The sequence below is a fragment of the Nansenia antarctica genome, assembly GCF_963989245.1.
Source record: "Nansenia antarctica genome assembly, chromosome: 6".
Classification (NCBI taxonomy): Eukaryota; Metazoa; Chordata; class Actinopteri; order Argentiniformes; family Microstomatidae; genus Nansenia; species Nansenia antarctica.
The window spans coordinates 33,077,598-33,092,272 of NC_137676.1; the positions used below are offsets into that span (position 1 = coordinate 33,077,598).

General features: G+C 48.2%; 1 protein-coding gene across 1 annotated transcript in view; it reads left to right on the forward strand.

The window, feature by feature from the left end:
- Positions 1–567, forward strand: part of prkcz (protein kinase C, zeta) — a gene marked incomplete at both ends in the record, with an annotated part of 142,410 nt that extends 141,843 nt beyond the window's left edge. The window contains one exon of the mRNA XM_080534026.1: positions 480–567. Coding sequence (XP_080390152.1) covers positions 480–567 — 88 coding nt within the window. The remainder of the gene's footprint in view (positions 1–479) is intronic.
- Positions 568–14,675: the final 14,108 nt, after the last annotated feature.

Consider the following 14,675-nt stretch of genomic DNA (forward strand, 5'->3'; position numbering starts at 1 on the left):
CAATAGTGATGCAGATGTGTTTATTATATTTTTTTAAATGTTGCTTTATTAATCAATGCTGGTAACAAAGACGGTATTTGTTATTTTGTTACAGACAAATAAATACTATTTTGCTTTATTAATCCGTTTTACCGGTAAGAATTACCCACAAACATGGAAAAAGCATAATATTTGATGGTTATTTGTTATTTTGTATTTTTTTATAATACAGTTACTAGCCTACTTATATTTCTTCGAAATCATTGTACTAAATGTCTGGCCCCAGATTTTCTTCACAAACCTCAGCTTGGCCTTCAGTAACTTTGAATTTGACACCCCTGTCCTATGAGGTAGTGTCAACCCCCTGAGCCTTTGTAATGGTTTGGTTGAACTTTCTTTTTTTACTAGTGGTAGCTAGCATTTTGTATTCATCATTTGGTGTTCCATGACTGTCCCATATCTCTCTCACTCTCTCTCCCTTTGTCCCTCTTCTCTCGCAGGGACGTCATCAAAAGAATAGACCAGTCAGAGTTTGAGGGATTCGAGTACATCAACCCCCTGCTGCTATCCTTGGAAGAGTCTGTATAAGGGAGAGAGGAATCTCCTTCTCCTCTTCACTCACCTGCATCTGTCCCCCTCCCCCCGCGCCCCCCTCCCCTGTCTCAGCCAAAATCAAAGTAACAACTTGCTCTGCCGAAGAGTGGGATGGAGGAGGGGCACAAGGGAGGAAATACTCCTGGGGTATGTCCAAGGTGAGGACACAAGTGGAAGACTTCTTTTAAAAAAAAAATATTATTATTATGTCGTGGATCCCATAATGCATTGCATTATTTTTGTCAGGGGTCAAAACTCTTCTTTGGAGACAAAAAAAAGAGACACTTGACTACAGGAACATTCCCCAAACCTGCCGATTGTCTTCCTGGTTTATTGGCTTCCCTTTTTCTTTTTTCTTTTTTTAAAGATCTCATGTGGGTGTCAGCACGACTGGCAACAGGAACAGAAAGCTACTTCATTGTGCCTGCCATGGTAAAATGATTTTACAGTACCGCCCTTCGCATCCCTGGATGAATATGACAGTTCTAACTCAGAGCTTGAATTTATGTGCACTTGTTTTAGTTTTTCTTTTCTTTAATCTTGTAGGAACGCTCCGCTTCAAACGAAACGAGAATGTACAATGAAGGGAAAAAAAATAAATGATACAAGTTATTATTATGTATTATAATGTAGGTAGCCAATCCAAATTGATAATGCCTTTTTATCGATGCAAAGTTGGGCACTTATTCTTCATGACCATGGACGTTTTAGTTTGGTTATCCACAGCAGTTGGTTTTTATGAACAAAAACAAACTGGGAGACAAAACTTTTTAATTTAATAAGTGCCTCAAGATCCGATATTCACCATGTTTCCTATTGCACTTATCTCTTCAGATGTCCTTCTCCTTACTGGTCAGTGGCTGGTCAGTTACTGGTCAGTGGCTGGTCAGTGGCTGGTCAGTGGCTGGTCAGTTACTGGTCAGTGGCTGGTCAGTGGCTGGTCAGTGGCTGGTCAGTGGCTGGTCAGTTACTGGTCAGTGGCTGGTCAGTGGCTGGTCAGTTACTGGTCAGTGGCTGGTCAGTTACTGGTCAGTGGCTGGTCAGTGGCTGGTCAGTTACTGGTCAGTGGCTGGTCAGTTACTGGTCAGTGGCTGGTCAGTTACTGGTCAGTGGCTGGTCAGTTACTGGTCAGTTACTGGTCAGTAGCTGGTCAGTGGCTGGTCAGTGGCTGGTCAGTGGCTGGTCAGTGGCTGGTCAGTTACTGGTCAGTGGCTGGTCAGTTACTGGTCAGTTACTGGTCAGTGGCTGGTCAGTGGCTGGTCAGTGGCTGGTCAGTGGCTGGTCAGTGGCTGGTCAGTGGCTGGTCAGACAGGCGGTTGAAGAGCGTTGGAACACAACCGTTCATAAAGACTTTTTGTCAACCGTTGAGATGGTATCTATGGACATTTATGTGTGGAGCACACAAGCCAGCCACAGTCCTGATGAAAACATGGTTCATTTCACCATTTAAATTGAAATACAGTATAAAGCTACGTTACCCCACTATTACTTAATTACTCCTATTTTTATTTAATAAGTTATTGTCTGCATACACTGATGCACAACTTTACAACCATGTTTGCTGCCAGTGGACTGACTGGCAGCTGATTTGGACTTGGAATGCCCTGTACGGTGATTCTAACTGTGAACGACTGGCAATGTTCCAGTACACAAGTCCAGAAAGATACACATCTTGTGGTCAGTGAATAGACAGCAGATTTGCTCTGTCCACTGAGGGTTGAAACCAGCCAAATGTTTTAACACCCAATTGTGTTTTAACACCCACACAGGCAATTCACCTACACGCAGTGACACACACACACACACACACACACACACACACACACACACACCTATGCACAAGTCAAATGTGGATACCAACGTACATATCTAGGGAAATAAATGTTTTAGAAAAGTCAATTTTCATCCATATTAGACACTTCAAGTGCACAAAGTAAAGGTCATGTTCTCATATCAAATTAGGTAACCGTAGTAACTCAACAAACAGATCTAATGAATCCACAACGCCGAACATCCATCATGCACATCCATCATGAACATCCATCAATGAATAATTAATCACAGTCAGTGCAAAGATAAGACGCCCCCCCACACACACACACACAATTCACAGAACAGTTTGCCTCTTGTTAAGTCCTGATTGGAAAATTAGCTTCTTAGATTATGAACGTTTGTCTTGTTGAGAGAGAGAGAGAGAGAGAGAGAGAGAGAGAGAGAGAGAGAGAGAGAGAGAGAGAGAGAGAGAGAGAGAGAGAGAGAGAGAGAGAGAGAGAGAGAGAGAGAGAGAGAGAGAGAGAGAGAGAGAGAGAGAGAGAGAGAGAGAGAGAGAGAGAGAGAGAGAGAGAGAGAGAGAGAGAGAGAGAGAGAGATCGCAGCATAGTCACTCATTAGTTACGTCCACAAGAGCACATACCACAACACAACACACATCTCACACTTATCATGGCCAAGCATGAATCTCTTCGTTCACATTAGGGGGAGTTGCCACTTTCGCAAAGCCATTTCAGTCTTCGTGTCATATCACTGTTAATCATTTTTGTTTCTATTTCTTAAACTGTTTTATTTGAACTCGAGTAAACACATTCATATGACATTGTTTCTTGAGGGACCAACAGATGAACAGATGAACACCCCGTGAAATTGTAGGTAAAGCTACGGCAGCAGCCATTACAAACCTTGAGGAAAGAGAATCAATTTCAAGTGAAATCGACTTAGTCCATGATTTTGTGTTCTAACATATTTGCTGGTTGGATGATGTGCTTAATTGTGCTTTAACGCATCTCTGTAAATATCTGTAATTATTAAAAATGAAACTGGTTTTCTGTGAAACTGATCCTGTTTTTTTGCATATGAAGCAGGAAATCTTTGGACACTAAAGATGTGTCTGCAGTTTCCGCTTGGGAATCCACCTCCTACATTTTTTGTGTTGAAATCCTACATTTTTAAAATGCACATGAATAATTCATCGATAACTATACAGCCAAATACTGAAATACAACCAATTTCCTTGGGTTCAGTCCACAGTACAGTGGTTAATGTTCTACGAAAGTGTTACTAGGCAAAGCAATGTCTATCTCCAGAAATTGTGGTGTGTGCATTTGGAAGACATGGTATTTAGGTCTTATAGAGTAGGGTCAGGCTTAGACATGCTAAACATGTTAAAAAAGAAAACATGTTTACATGCAAATCACTCATGCACTCTTTCTGTTGATTACCAGATGCAAAATGCAACCGTTACACAAAAAAAGGAAAGCAAAACGTGTACAAAAACGCTCCACAGTACGTACTTCAAACTCCTATCGTTCGTAATGAGCAATTAAAGGAGGGTCAGCGCGCCTTTCGGCAATATGATGCAATATGTTTCATATTATTTCTCATGGACTGAGGCGTGAACAAAACCTAGCTAAACATCCATGGTTACATACAGTAGGACGACCTAATGTAATCAACTAAATACAGAATTGATCACAAACAGACAACTTATAGGGCTACTATTTTCAACCTACTCCGAGCACAGTTTCCTAACACGGGCGATGTTGGTGATTGGCATCAGCGGTAACGGGTGGGAGGACCACCACAGTGCTGGAGCATCGTGTCGGCGCTCGTGGGTAGAGGAGCGGTAAAAAGAGGTGTGTTCACCACAACGACCCAGTCGAGCACCGTCAGTTTAACGTACGTAGCGTGCTTTTTTCAGACACACCACCCTAACGGCCCCCCGCCAGCGACAGCCTTTATGGTAAGAATGGTTTGTCGGCCGTTAAAATAAGAGCCCATAGTGCAGGTTTAGACCCCCCAAGCCCCGCCCCCTACCCTGTCCACCCAAACCTCCCCTACCCTGTCCACCCAGACGCCCCCTACCCTGTCCACCCAGACGCCCCCTACCCTGTCCACCCAAACCTCCCCTACCCTGTCCACCCAAACCTCCCCTACCCTGTCCACCCAGACGCCCCCTACCCTGACCACCCAAACCTCCCCTACCCTGTCCACCCAGACGCCCCCTACCCTGTCCACCCAAACCTCCCCTACCCTGACCACCCAAACCTCCCCTACCCTGTCCACCCAAACCTCCCCTACCCTGTCCACCCAAACCTCCCCTACCCTGTCCACCCAAACCTCCCCTACCCTGTCCACCCAAACCTCCCCTACCCTGTCCACCCAAACCTCCCCTACCCTGTCCACCCAAACCTCCCCTACCCTGACCACCCAAACCTCCCCTACCCTGTCCACCCAGACACCCCCTACCCTGTCCACCCAAATGCCCCCTACCCTGACCACCCAAACGCCCCCTACCCTGACCACCCAAATGCCCCCTACCCTGTCCACCCAAACCTCCCCTACCCTGTCCACCCAAATGCCCCCTACCCTGACCACCCAAATACCCCCTACCCTGTCCACCCAAATGCCCCCTACCCTGTCCACCCAAATGCCCCCTACCCTGACCACCCAAACCTCCCCTACCCTGTCCACCCAAATGCCCCCTACCCTGTCCACCCAAACCTCCCCTACCCTGTCCACCCAAACCTCCCCTACCCTGACCACCCAAACGCCCCCTACCCTGACCACCCAAACCTCCCCTACCCTGTCCACCCAGACGCCCCCTACCCTGACCACCCAAACCTCCCCTACCCTGACCACACAAAGTCCAGACAGTGGACAATAAGGAAGACGTTTCATTGACAAGAGGGGCTAGGTGGAGCAAAGCCATCACCGTGTTATAGTCCTCCAATCCAGTCCTCTCAGATAATACCAGTGGTGGGTTTATGGTGGTCCCAGTGGTGGGTTTATGGTGGCTCCAGTGGGGGTCGCAGTGATGGGGTCAACTAGGGAGTGGGGATGGAAGCAGGACCTAGAGTGAGAAAGCCAGCTCCTTGGGTCACCACGTCATGTCAACGTTCATCTCAGACAGACACTGGGCCAGGTGACTGTCACGGTCCATCTGGGTGAACCTGGGAGAGAAACAAACAAACAAACACACACACACACACCATTAGAAGACTGACAGTCACACAGCAGACAGACACAGGGGCAGTTTACTCTGGGAATACCTGCTCTAACTGTGGTGACCATGTATTGGAAAAATCATTGAGGTCAAACGCACAAAATAATTCTATTTAGGTCTGGTGGACTGATGGGGAATATACTTGAGAGAGAGAGAGAGAGAGAGAGAGAGAGAGAGACAGAGACACAGACAGAGCTAGAGACAGACAGAGAGATACACAGAGAGAGAAAGAGACAGACAGAGAGAGATAGTTAGAGACCTGGATTTAACAGCAGCTTTTGACACCGTGGACCATAACATCCTCCTTCACCGTCTGCACTCCACCATTGGCCTCTCTGACACCGTCCACAACTGGTTCACCTCATACCTCACTGGCAGAACTGAGCACGTCACCCTGGGAAAGGCGAAATCCCACACCCACAACATCACCTGCGGTGTCCCCCAAGGCTCGGTGCTGGGCCCCACCCTGTTCACACTATACATGCTCCCCCTTGGCTGTGTCATCCGCAGGCATGGAATGTCATTTCATTGCTATGCGGATGACACACAGCTCTACCTCAGAGTCAACCCCACCTCCTCTGCACCCCTGCCACTATCCACACTAACCACCTGCCTGGAGGAGATAGAGGCGTGGATGAAGCTCAACTTCCTACAACTCAACAGCTCCAAGACTGAAGCCATCCTAGTCGGCACACCACACCAGGTCCGGTCATCCACCATCACCAGCATCACCTTCTCTGGCCAGAACATTCCCCTCTCCTCATCTGTTACCAACCTGGGCGTAAAAATGGACCCTCACCTCACCTACGAGACCCACATCAAACATATATCCAAAACAGCTTTTTTTCACTTAAGGAACATTGCCAAACTCCGTCCTGCACTCACTCTGGCAGATGCAGAGAAGCTCGTCCACGCCTTTGTCTCCTCCAGACTGGACTACTGCAACGCACTCCTCATCGGGATTCCTAGCAGCTGCCTCCAGAAACTTCAATACATCCAGAACAGCGCTGCTAGGATCCTGATGAGGGTGCAAATATGATCACATCACCCCCATCCTCAAATCACTTCACTGGCTCCCCGTCTCCCTCAGAATTGAATTCAAGGTCTCCCTCCTCACCCACCAGTGCATCCATGGAACTGCCCCCCCCCTACCTCAAGGAACTCCTCCATACCCCTCAGACCTCCTCACGCACCCTCCGTTCTACTGCCACCAACCTCCTCAAGACCCCCAGGACCAAGCTCCGCACGATGGGAGATCGGGCCTTCTGCTCGGCTGCTCCCAGGCTGTGGATGCTTTTAAACGAGGCCTTAAAACCCACCTTTTTAATGGAGCCTTTTTTTAGCCTTTTAATTGAATGTTTTTTGCTTTATCTTACTGTGTTGTAGCACTCAGAGTTTATATGTAAAGTGCTTTTTATAAATAAAATGTATTATTATTATTATATGAGAGAGAGAGAGAGAGAACAACTGTGCTGAATATATGCTGGGGTATGGTCCACACTGTGATATGGATTTTGACTATAGCTTCAACACCAGTTCTGCTGTGTGCTGCAACAGCTGAATTCAGATGCTGTTCATGAACATTCCAAAAATTGTTTTGGCGTATAACAAAATGTTTTGCTCTCAGCGCAGGGTCAGCCATAGTCAGCACCCCTGGAGCAGTTAGGGGTTAAGTGCCTTGCTTCAGGATTGGAAGGTTCTAGTGGGATTGGGACTGGGTCAGATAATAGGCTACTCTTCAGGACAGGAGAACATCATTTTCTTCCCATGCCATTGTTTACAGGCTTCATGTCTATGGACTGCAAAAGGTAGACATGTTCTACCGGCAAGCTGATGCAGAAGTGTTAATGCATGCTTTTGTTATTACCCGTTTCGACTATAGTAACGGTCTCCTTTCTGGTCTTCCGAAGAAAGCTATTGTCCAGCTACAATTAGTCCGAAATGCAGCAGTGAGAGCTTTAACCAAAACAAGCAGAAGAGCTCATATAACTCAGATATTAGAGACTCTACACTGGCTTCCTGTTAAGTTCAGAATATATTTCAAGATCCTTCTGCTTGTTTATAAAGCTCTCACTGGCACAGCACCAGAATATCTGAAAGACCTTTTGCTAGCATATCAGCACAATAGAGCTCTCAGGTCTTCTGAAGCTGGTTTTCTCTGTGTACCACGTGTACAAACACACCCAAATTGTGGAATGCACTACCAGTTTACATTAGGGATGCAACCTCAGCAAATATGTTCAAGTCAAGACTAAAAACCCATCTTTTTAATATTGAATGAATGAATGAATGGACTTTATTGTCATTGCTACAGTACAGGTACCAAACAACGACATTTAGGAGGGGTGGCTCCCCTGGTGTTAGGAAAGGAAAAAAAAAAAAACTTTAAAAAAAAATCACAAGAAGGGAAGGAGCTGGTTTACATAAATAAAGGCTATGTACACTATCCACTGTACTATACTGTACAGATAGACGACTAGGGTTGTCATATTGCACAATAGTATTATTTCACATTTATTTAAAGTGTCACAGTTTGCAGGCTTGAAATGTACATGTTTGTGCCTCAGCACTACACCTGATTTTTTCAGTCCAGCAGCTGCCATCAATCTGTCCAGACTGTCCAGGGCCCAGAACTTAGGTCTTTGCTGGACGGCCTGGACGGCCCTGTGGTAGAAGCTGTTCTTCAGTCTGTTTGTCCTTGCGGCCAGGGTCCTGAACCGCCTTTTCGAGGGCAGCCTGGTAAAGTGTTCGTACCCAGGGTGGGTCGGGTCCCTGGAGATCTTGGAGGCCTTCCTGAGACAGCGTGTGTTGTACAGCTCTTCCAGAGAGGGGAGGGGGGCGCCGGTGATCTTCTGTGCTGTTCTCTCTGTAGCGCATTTCTCTCCGCTGTTGTGCAGCTGGAGAACCAGTTGCAGATGCCGTAGGTGAGGATGCTCTCCACTGCGCCGCGGTAGAAGGTCACCAGTATCTCCTGCTTGCTGTGTTCCTTCCTGAGGACTCTCAGGGTGTATAGCCGCTAATTTAATATTGCCTTTAAATTACTAAATAATTAAATTGGAGCGCTTTGAGCTGCAACGTTTGCAGAAAAAGCGCTATACAAATAAAAGTTATTGTTATTAGATTATTATGGTGTGACAGAGATGGACAGGCCCATCGCTGAGAGCCCAGAGGGACAGGTTACTGTATAACTGTTACTGTTGTATGGTTGGAGCACTTTGAGCTGCAACGTTTGCAGGAAAAGTGCTATACAAATAAAGGTTATTATTATTATTATTATTATTATTATTATTATTATTATTATTATTATACAGTCTGAGGTGTATCCCCTGTATCTTTGGTGGTTTACGTTTCGAAGTGAGCTATGCATTCACGTCATGTCATCCATACCTCATAAAACATATTTAAAACCTGTATAAGTAACATGTACAAACGTGGGAAAAACGCTGTGATGTGATAGAGGCCATATGACGGCCCGGCTCTGGAAGGGTTAGGGTCCTTACCCAGAATGAAAGACCATCAGGCACATGGGGCAGCTCTGCAGACCTCCTCCTTCCTCTACCCCTGTCCCTCCTCCTCCTCCTCCTCCTCCTCTGCCCACATCCCCATCAGCTCTGCCTCTCCCAGACACCCTGGCCTCCTCCTCCTCCTGCCCCCCCCTCAACCTCCCCCCCCCCCCAAATCCGTGGGAGCTACAGTCAGAGGTTGCCCCTTGGTGTGCAGGTAGCTGCCTTTTCGTCGCACTCTCCTTTCCCTCCTTTACATTTACATTTTACATTTTTGGCATTTAGCAGACGCCTTATTCCAAAGCGACTTACAATCAATACATTTGAATACTAAGCATGTGAATCAGCAGTCCACCATTCGTTGCAGGAAGAGTACTCTAGCTCGGGCCCGGGGCCACTGATAGAAGGAAAAACCTTCTCCCTATTATCGCCTTCTACTAAAACTTTTTTTTTTTTTTTTTTTTTTTTTTTTAATATTACTGGAGAAACTGAGAAACAGTACAAGGGGGGCAATAGAAGTTCTTAGGGACACAGTAGAGGGGAAAGCGGGTGTCTTTAGGAGACGTAGTGGTGAGGGTCAGAAGATGTCTCAGGAGGAGCAGATAAGATGTAACCTGAAGAGATGGGTCTTCAGTCTACGACAGTGACTCTGCCGTTCTGACAGCCGTGGGGAGCTCATTCCACCAGCGGGGAGCCAGTGTTGTGAAGAGACGTGATCGGGCAGCCCGACTGCTGTGTAGAGGAGGTGGGGCCAGTCGGCCAGCCGAGGTGGAGGAGCGGAGTGAGCGGGCAGGGGTTTGGGGGGTTACCATTTCCTTCAGGTAGGCAGGGGCTGTCCCTTTAGCTGCCTGGTATGCAAGCACCAGGGTCTTGAATCTGATGCGAGCTGCTATCGGGAGCCAGTGCAGGGTGCGAAGGAGAGGGGTGACATGCGAGTATTTGGGGAGGTTGAATACCAGCCGGGCAGCAGCATTCTGGATGAGCTGCAGAGGTCTAATGGCTGAAGCGGGGAGCCCAGCCAGGAGTACATTGCAGTAATCCAGGCGGGAGATGACCAGTGCCTGGATCAAGAGTTGCGCTGCCTCTCTGGTAAGGAATGGTCGTAACCTTCTGATGTTGTAGAGGACGAATCTGCAGGAGCGAGCCGTTGCTGCAATGTTCTCCGCACAGGATAGTCGGTTATCCAGGATCACTCCAAGGTTCTTGGCTGTCAGGGAGGGGGTTACAGTAGAGTTCTCCACTGTGATGGAGAAGTCTTGGAGAGGGCAGGCTTTCCCGGGGATGAAGAGGAGCTCGGTCTTATTAAGATTGAGCTTGAGATGGTGGTCAGCCATCCAAGTTGAAATGTCAGCGAGACATGCTGAGATACGGGTTGCCACGTGTACATCAGACGGGGGGAAGGACAGGAAGAGTTGAGTGTCGTCTGCGTAGCTGTGGTAGGAGAGCCCATGTGAAGAGATTACCGAGCCAAGAGACTTGGTGTAGAGGGAGAAGAGTAGGGGCCCTAGGACGGAACCCTGGGGAACTCCAGTGGAGAGGGTTCGTGGAGAAGATAGCGATTCTCTCCAGGTCACCTGGTAGGAGCGGCCCGCCAGGTAGGAAGAAAACCAGGAGTGTGCGGTGCCAGAGATGCCCAGGTCTGAGAGGATGGAGAGAAGGATCTGGTGATTGACTGTGTCGAAGGCAGCAGACAGGTCAAGGAGAATGAGAACAGAGGAGAGGGAGGAAGCTTGGGCAGAGTGGAGGGCTTCCGTGACAGCAAGGAGCGCAGTCTCAGTGGAATGCCCAGCCTTGAAGCCGGATTGGTGGGGGTCTAAGTGATCCATCTTCCGGAGATAGTTGTTTAGATGCCGCGCGTTCAAGGGTTTTGGAAGGGAAGGAGAGAAGGGATACAGGTCTGTAGTTGTGGACAGATGATGGGTCAAGGGTAGGTTTCTTGAGGAGAGGCTTGACTCTGGCTATTTTGAAGGCCGCTGGGACAGATCCAGTGGATAGGGAGGAGTTGATTAGGGTGGTAAGGTAAGGAAGGATGTCGGCGGAAATGGATTGGAGAAGGGGGGTGGGGATGGGGTCCCCCTCCTCCTCCTCCTCCCCCTCCCCCTCCTCCTCCCCCTCCTCCTCCTCCTCCTCCTCCTCCTCCCCATCCTCCTCCTCCTCCCCCTACTCCTCCCCCTCCTCCTCCTCCTCCTCCTTTCCCTCCTCTTCCACTGCTCCTGGGTTCCGGCGTTGAAGAAGACGGAGAGATGCCTCTTCTTCTCTGCTGGCTGGGCGGCGGGGAGGAGGAGGGGTCCGTTGGGTCCCCTGTTTTGTCCCACGTCCCCTCTGGAGGACATAGGCCTGTCCCCGTCCCCTCCGGTCCATCGTCCTCCACGGCCGTCCCCGGAGACAGTCCCCTTGTCTCCTTGTCCCTCCCGAATCGGAGAGGATCTCAGGAGGCCCGGGGTGGATGACATCGGGGGTGGGAGGGGAGCCTGTGGTGGTGCCCCCTCTGGAGAAGGGTGGAGATGATGTGACTCTGCGGTGGGAGAGGAGGAGGAGTGGGAGACGGCGGGAGGGCACGAGGAAATGGGTAACGGAGTCTCCTCTCCACCCAGGAGGCTGCACCAACGCAGTTCACTTTGCGTGTGCACGATGGACCTCTGAAACAAGGGGGGGAACAGTGAAAGAGAGGGGGGGGGAAGGGGGAAGGGAGAATAGATATTGTTTCGGGAGAAGTGTGTGGGACAAAAAGAGAAATGAGGGAGAGAGAAAGAGAGAAAGAGGAGGAGGAGGAGGGCGCGTGTGTGTGTGAGAGAAACGTTCCGACTGCTGTCCCTATAAGCAGGGAACCCTCGAGGTTCTTTCATACAAGTCTGGGGGGGGGGGGCATCCCTACAGATGAAAACAGAGTGATGAAGGGAGACAAAGACGCCGTTCTCGAGGGCGGGTCGGGTGTCTGGCGTCTTGGTGATCCTGACAGTATTCCTTGACAACAACAAACAACGACCTTTATCGCGATACAGGAGACATGTTGATCTGACGGGCCTAAAATGTCGATCTGCACTGAGAGGGTAATGGGAAGCAGACATGAATGAATGGTATGAATCTGTCTCCTGTCTCCTGTCTCCTGTCCTTCGTTCGTGCTTACTTTACTGACGACATATACGCTAGATAAAGGTTAGTCAGGGAGGACGCTAAATATAAGACAGACAGACAGGCAGTGGAAGGAGACAGACAGACAGACAGACAGACAGACAGTGGAAGGAGACAGACAGACAGTGGAAGGAGACAGACAGACAGTGGAAGGAGATAGACAGACAGTGGAAGGAGGCAGACAGACAGACAGACAGACAGTGGAAGGAGATAGACAGACAGTGGAAGGAGGCAGACAGACAGACAGACAGTGGAAGGAGACAGACAGACAGTGGAATGAGGCAGACAGACAGACAGTGGAAGGAGACAGACAGGAAGGAGACAGACAGACAGTGGAAGGAGACAGACAGACAGACAGACAGACAGTGGAAGGAGACAGACAGACAGACAGACAGAGGAATGAGACAGACAGACAGACAGTGGAAGGAGACAGACAGAGAAAGGAGACAGACAGACAGAGGAAAGAGACAGACAGACAGAGGAAGGAGACAGACAGACAGTGGAAGGAGACAGACAGACAGACAGACAGAGGAAGGAGACAGACAGACAGTGGAAGGAGACAGACAGAGAAAGGAGACAGACAGACAGAGGAAAGAGACAGACAGACAGAGGAAGGAGACAGACAGACAGTGGAAGGAGACAGACAGACAGACAGACAGAGGAAGGAGACAGACAGACAGTGGAAGGAGACAGACAGAGGAAGGAGACAGACAGACAGACAGACAGAGGAAGGAGACAGACAGACAGACAGACAGACAGACAGACAGACAGACAGAGGAAGGAGACAGACAGTGAGGTGAAGCCAGTAGAGGACTGAGAAGCAGAGGCAGAGGATGTACCAGTGATGAGGCCGGGGGGAGGTCTGGGACCTCCGTCCAGGGCAGAGCAGACTGCAGCGCCAGGGCCCAGAGACGCTCCACGGCAGACAGGTCATGCTTGGACCACCACTCGTCTGCAGACCTGGAAACCACAAAGCAGACTTTAACAGGATGGAAGCCCATTGAATATATGCATATCCTCACACTGAAACATACCAGCAATCACAGTGAGTCTATGTCCCCGCTGGAAGGGTCTGTGTTGATTGTATTATCAATGTACTGAGAAAATGTAGGGGGCAAATGGATAATCATATTGCAAATAAGCCAGTGTCTTTGACTGTGCAGTGCCAGTGTCCCTGCGTGTCCCCATGTTGTGTCGCTACGTCATTGCCAGTGACGCATCGCCTACCCGTGTGTTGACTTGCCATACTTTACAGTCGATGTCCTGGAAAAGTCGTTGTTCTTTAGCAGTGTGCTATATATGTCCGTTCTGGGCTCCTCGGTTGCACATTTCTTTCTTTTTAGTTTCGATTCGGATGTTTTCTCATCCATTGTAAGCTAAGAAATGAGCTAATGTTATCAGTTGTATTTAGACGATTTATAACGATGAATTGAAAATCAAGGACCCCAATTGAAATAAGCCAGTGGCTTTCTTGGGTTTTTATCCTTTTAGTTGACCTTGTATGTAATATGTACTTTCATGTACCTACTTCTGCAAATCTTCTAATAAAGTTTTCAATCAATCAATCAATCAATCAGACGCCGGCTTGCAAGTGCAGCTGCGGCCGTAGGCTTAGCTGGACCCTTCTACAGGTGTAAGTACCGGAATTTCCGACCCGCAAGGTTTTTCCGACCCTACCAGATCCGGTCATAGGTTCAGCCCTTTCCGGCCATAGGTAGCGCTATGATTCGCTGACGACGATGATTTACGATCACATGATGACCGCCATTTTTACCCATCAGTAATTTTGGCTGTTTATAGATCTAATCTCTGTAGCTACCTTAAGATACATGGATGTTGCGCGCGCACCCGCGCGCGACGTGAGAGAGTTTAGGTGAAAGAGAGACAGGTGACAAGATGGAGTTTCATACAGCACTCAAGTTTTACATGATGCATGATATGTATCCTCCTGGCATACCCAAGGTTGGACACCTTAAATCAAGGATTCTAAAGGCGTCCAAGAATTACTTGATGAAAGGTAAGTCAGTGTGAATAACTATGTTATATCCACTCTTGAAGCCACTGCTTGAAATGTCGAAAATGGCGAAAATGCATAGGCCTGTATCAAAATTGAGTGTCTCATTAAGCATCTGCTAACTATTGTGTGCATAAAACCTGTTTCCAGTGGCTTTATATTTGCACTTCTAAATGAATGCTGTATTTTCCTGCTGCATCAGGTGAGGAGTTGTACTACAAGGACAAATACAAGGACAAACATCGCTTGGTGGTGTGCAACAAAGATGGAGTTCGTGATGTCCTGATGGTAACTTTCTTATCTGACTTGAGTTCTTGTCCATCATCTTTCCCAATTATGACAAGATTATCATTGTTGGAGACCTCAAAACCTACTTATTCAATCTCGCCTTTTAAATGTCTGTCTTTATTGTTGTTTCATCTGTACTATTGTTGTTTTATCTTCTTTGCTCTCT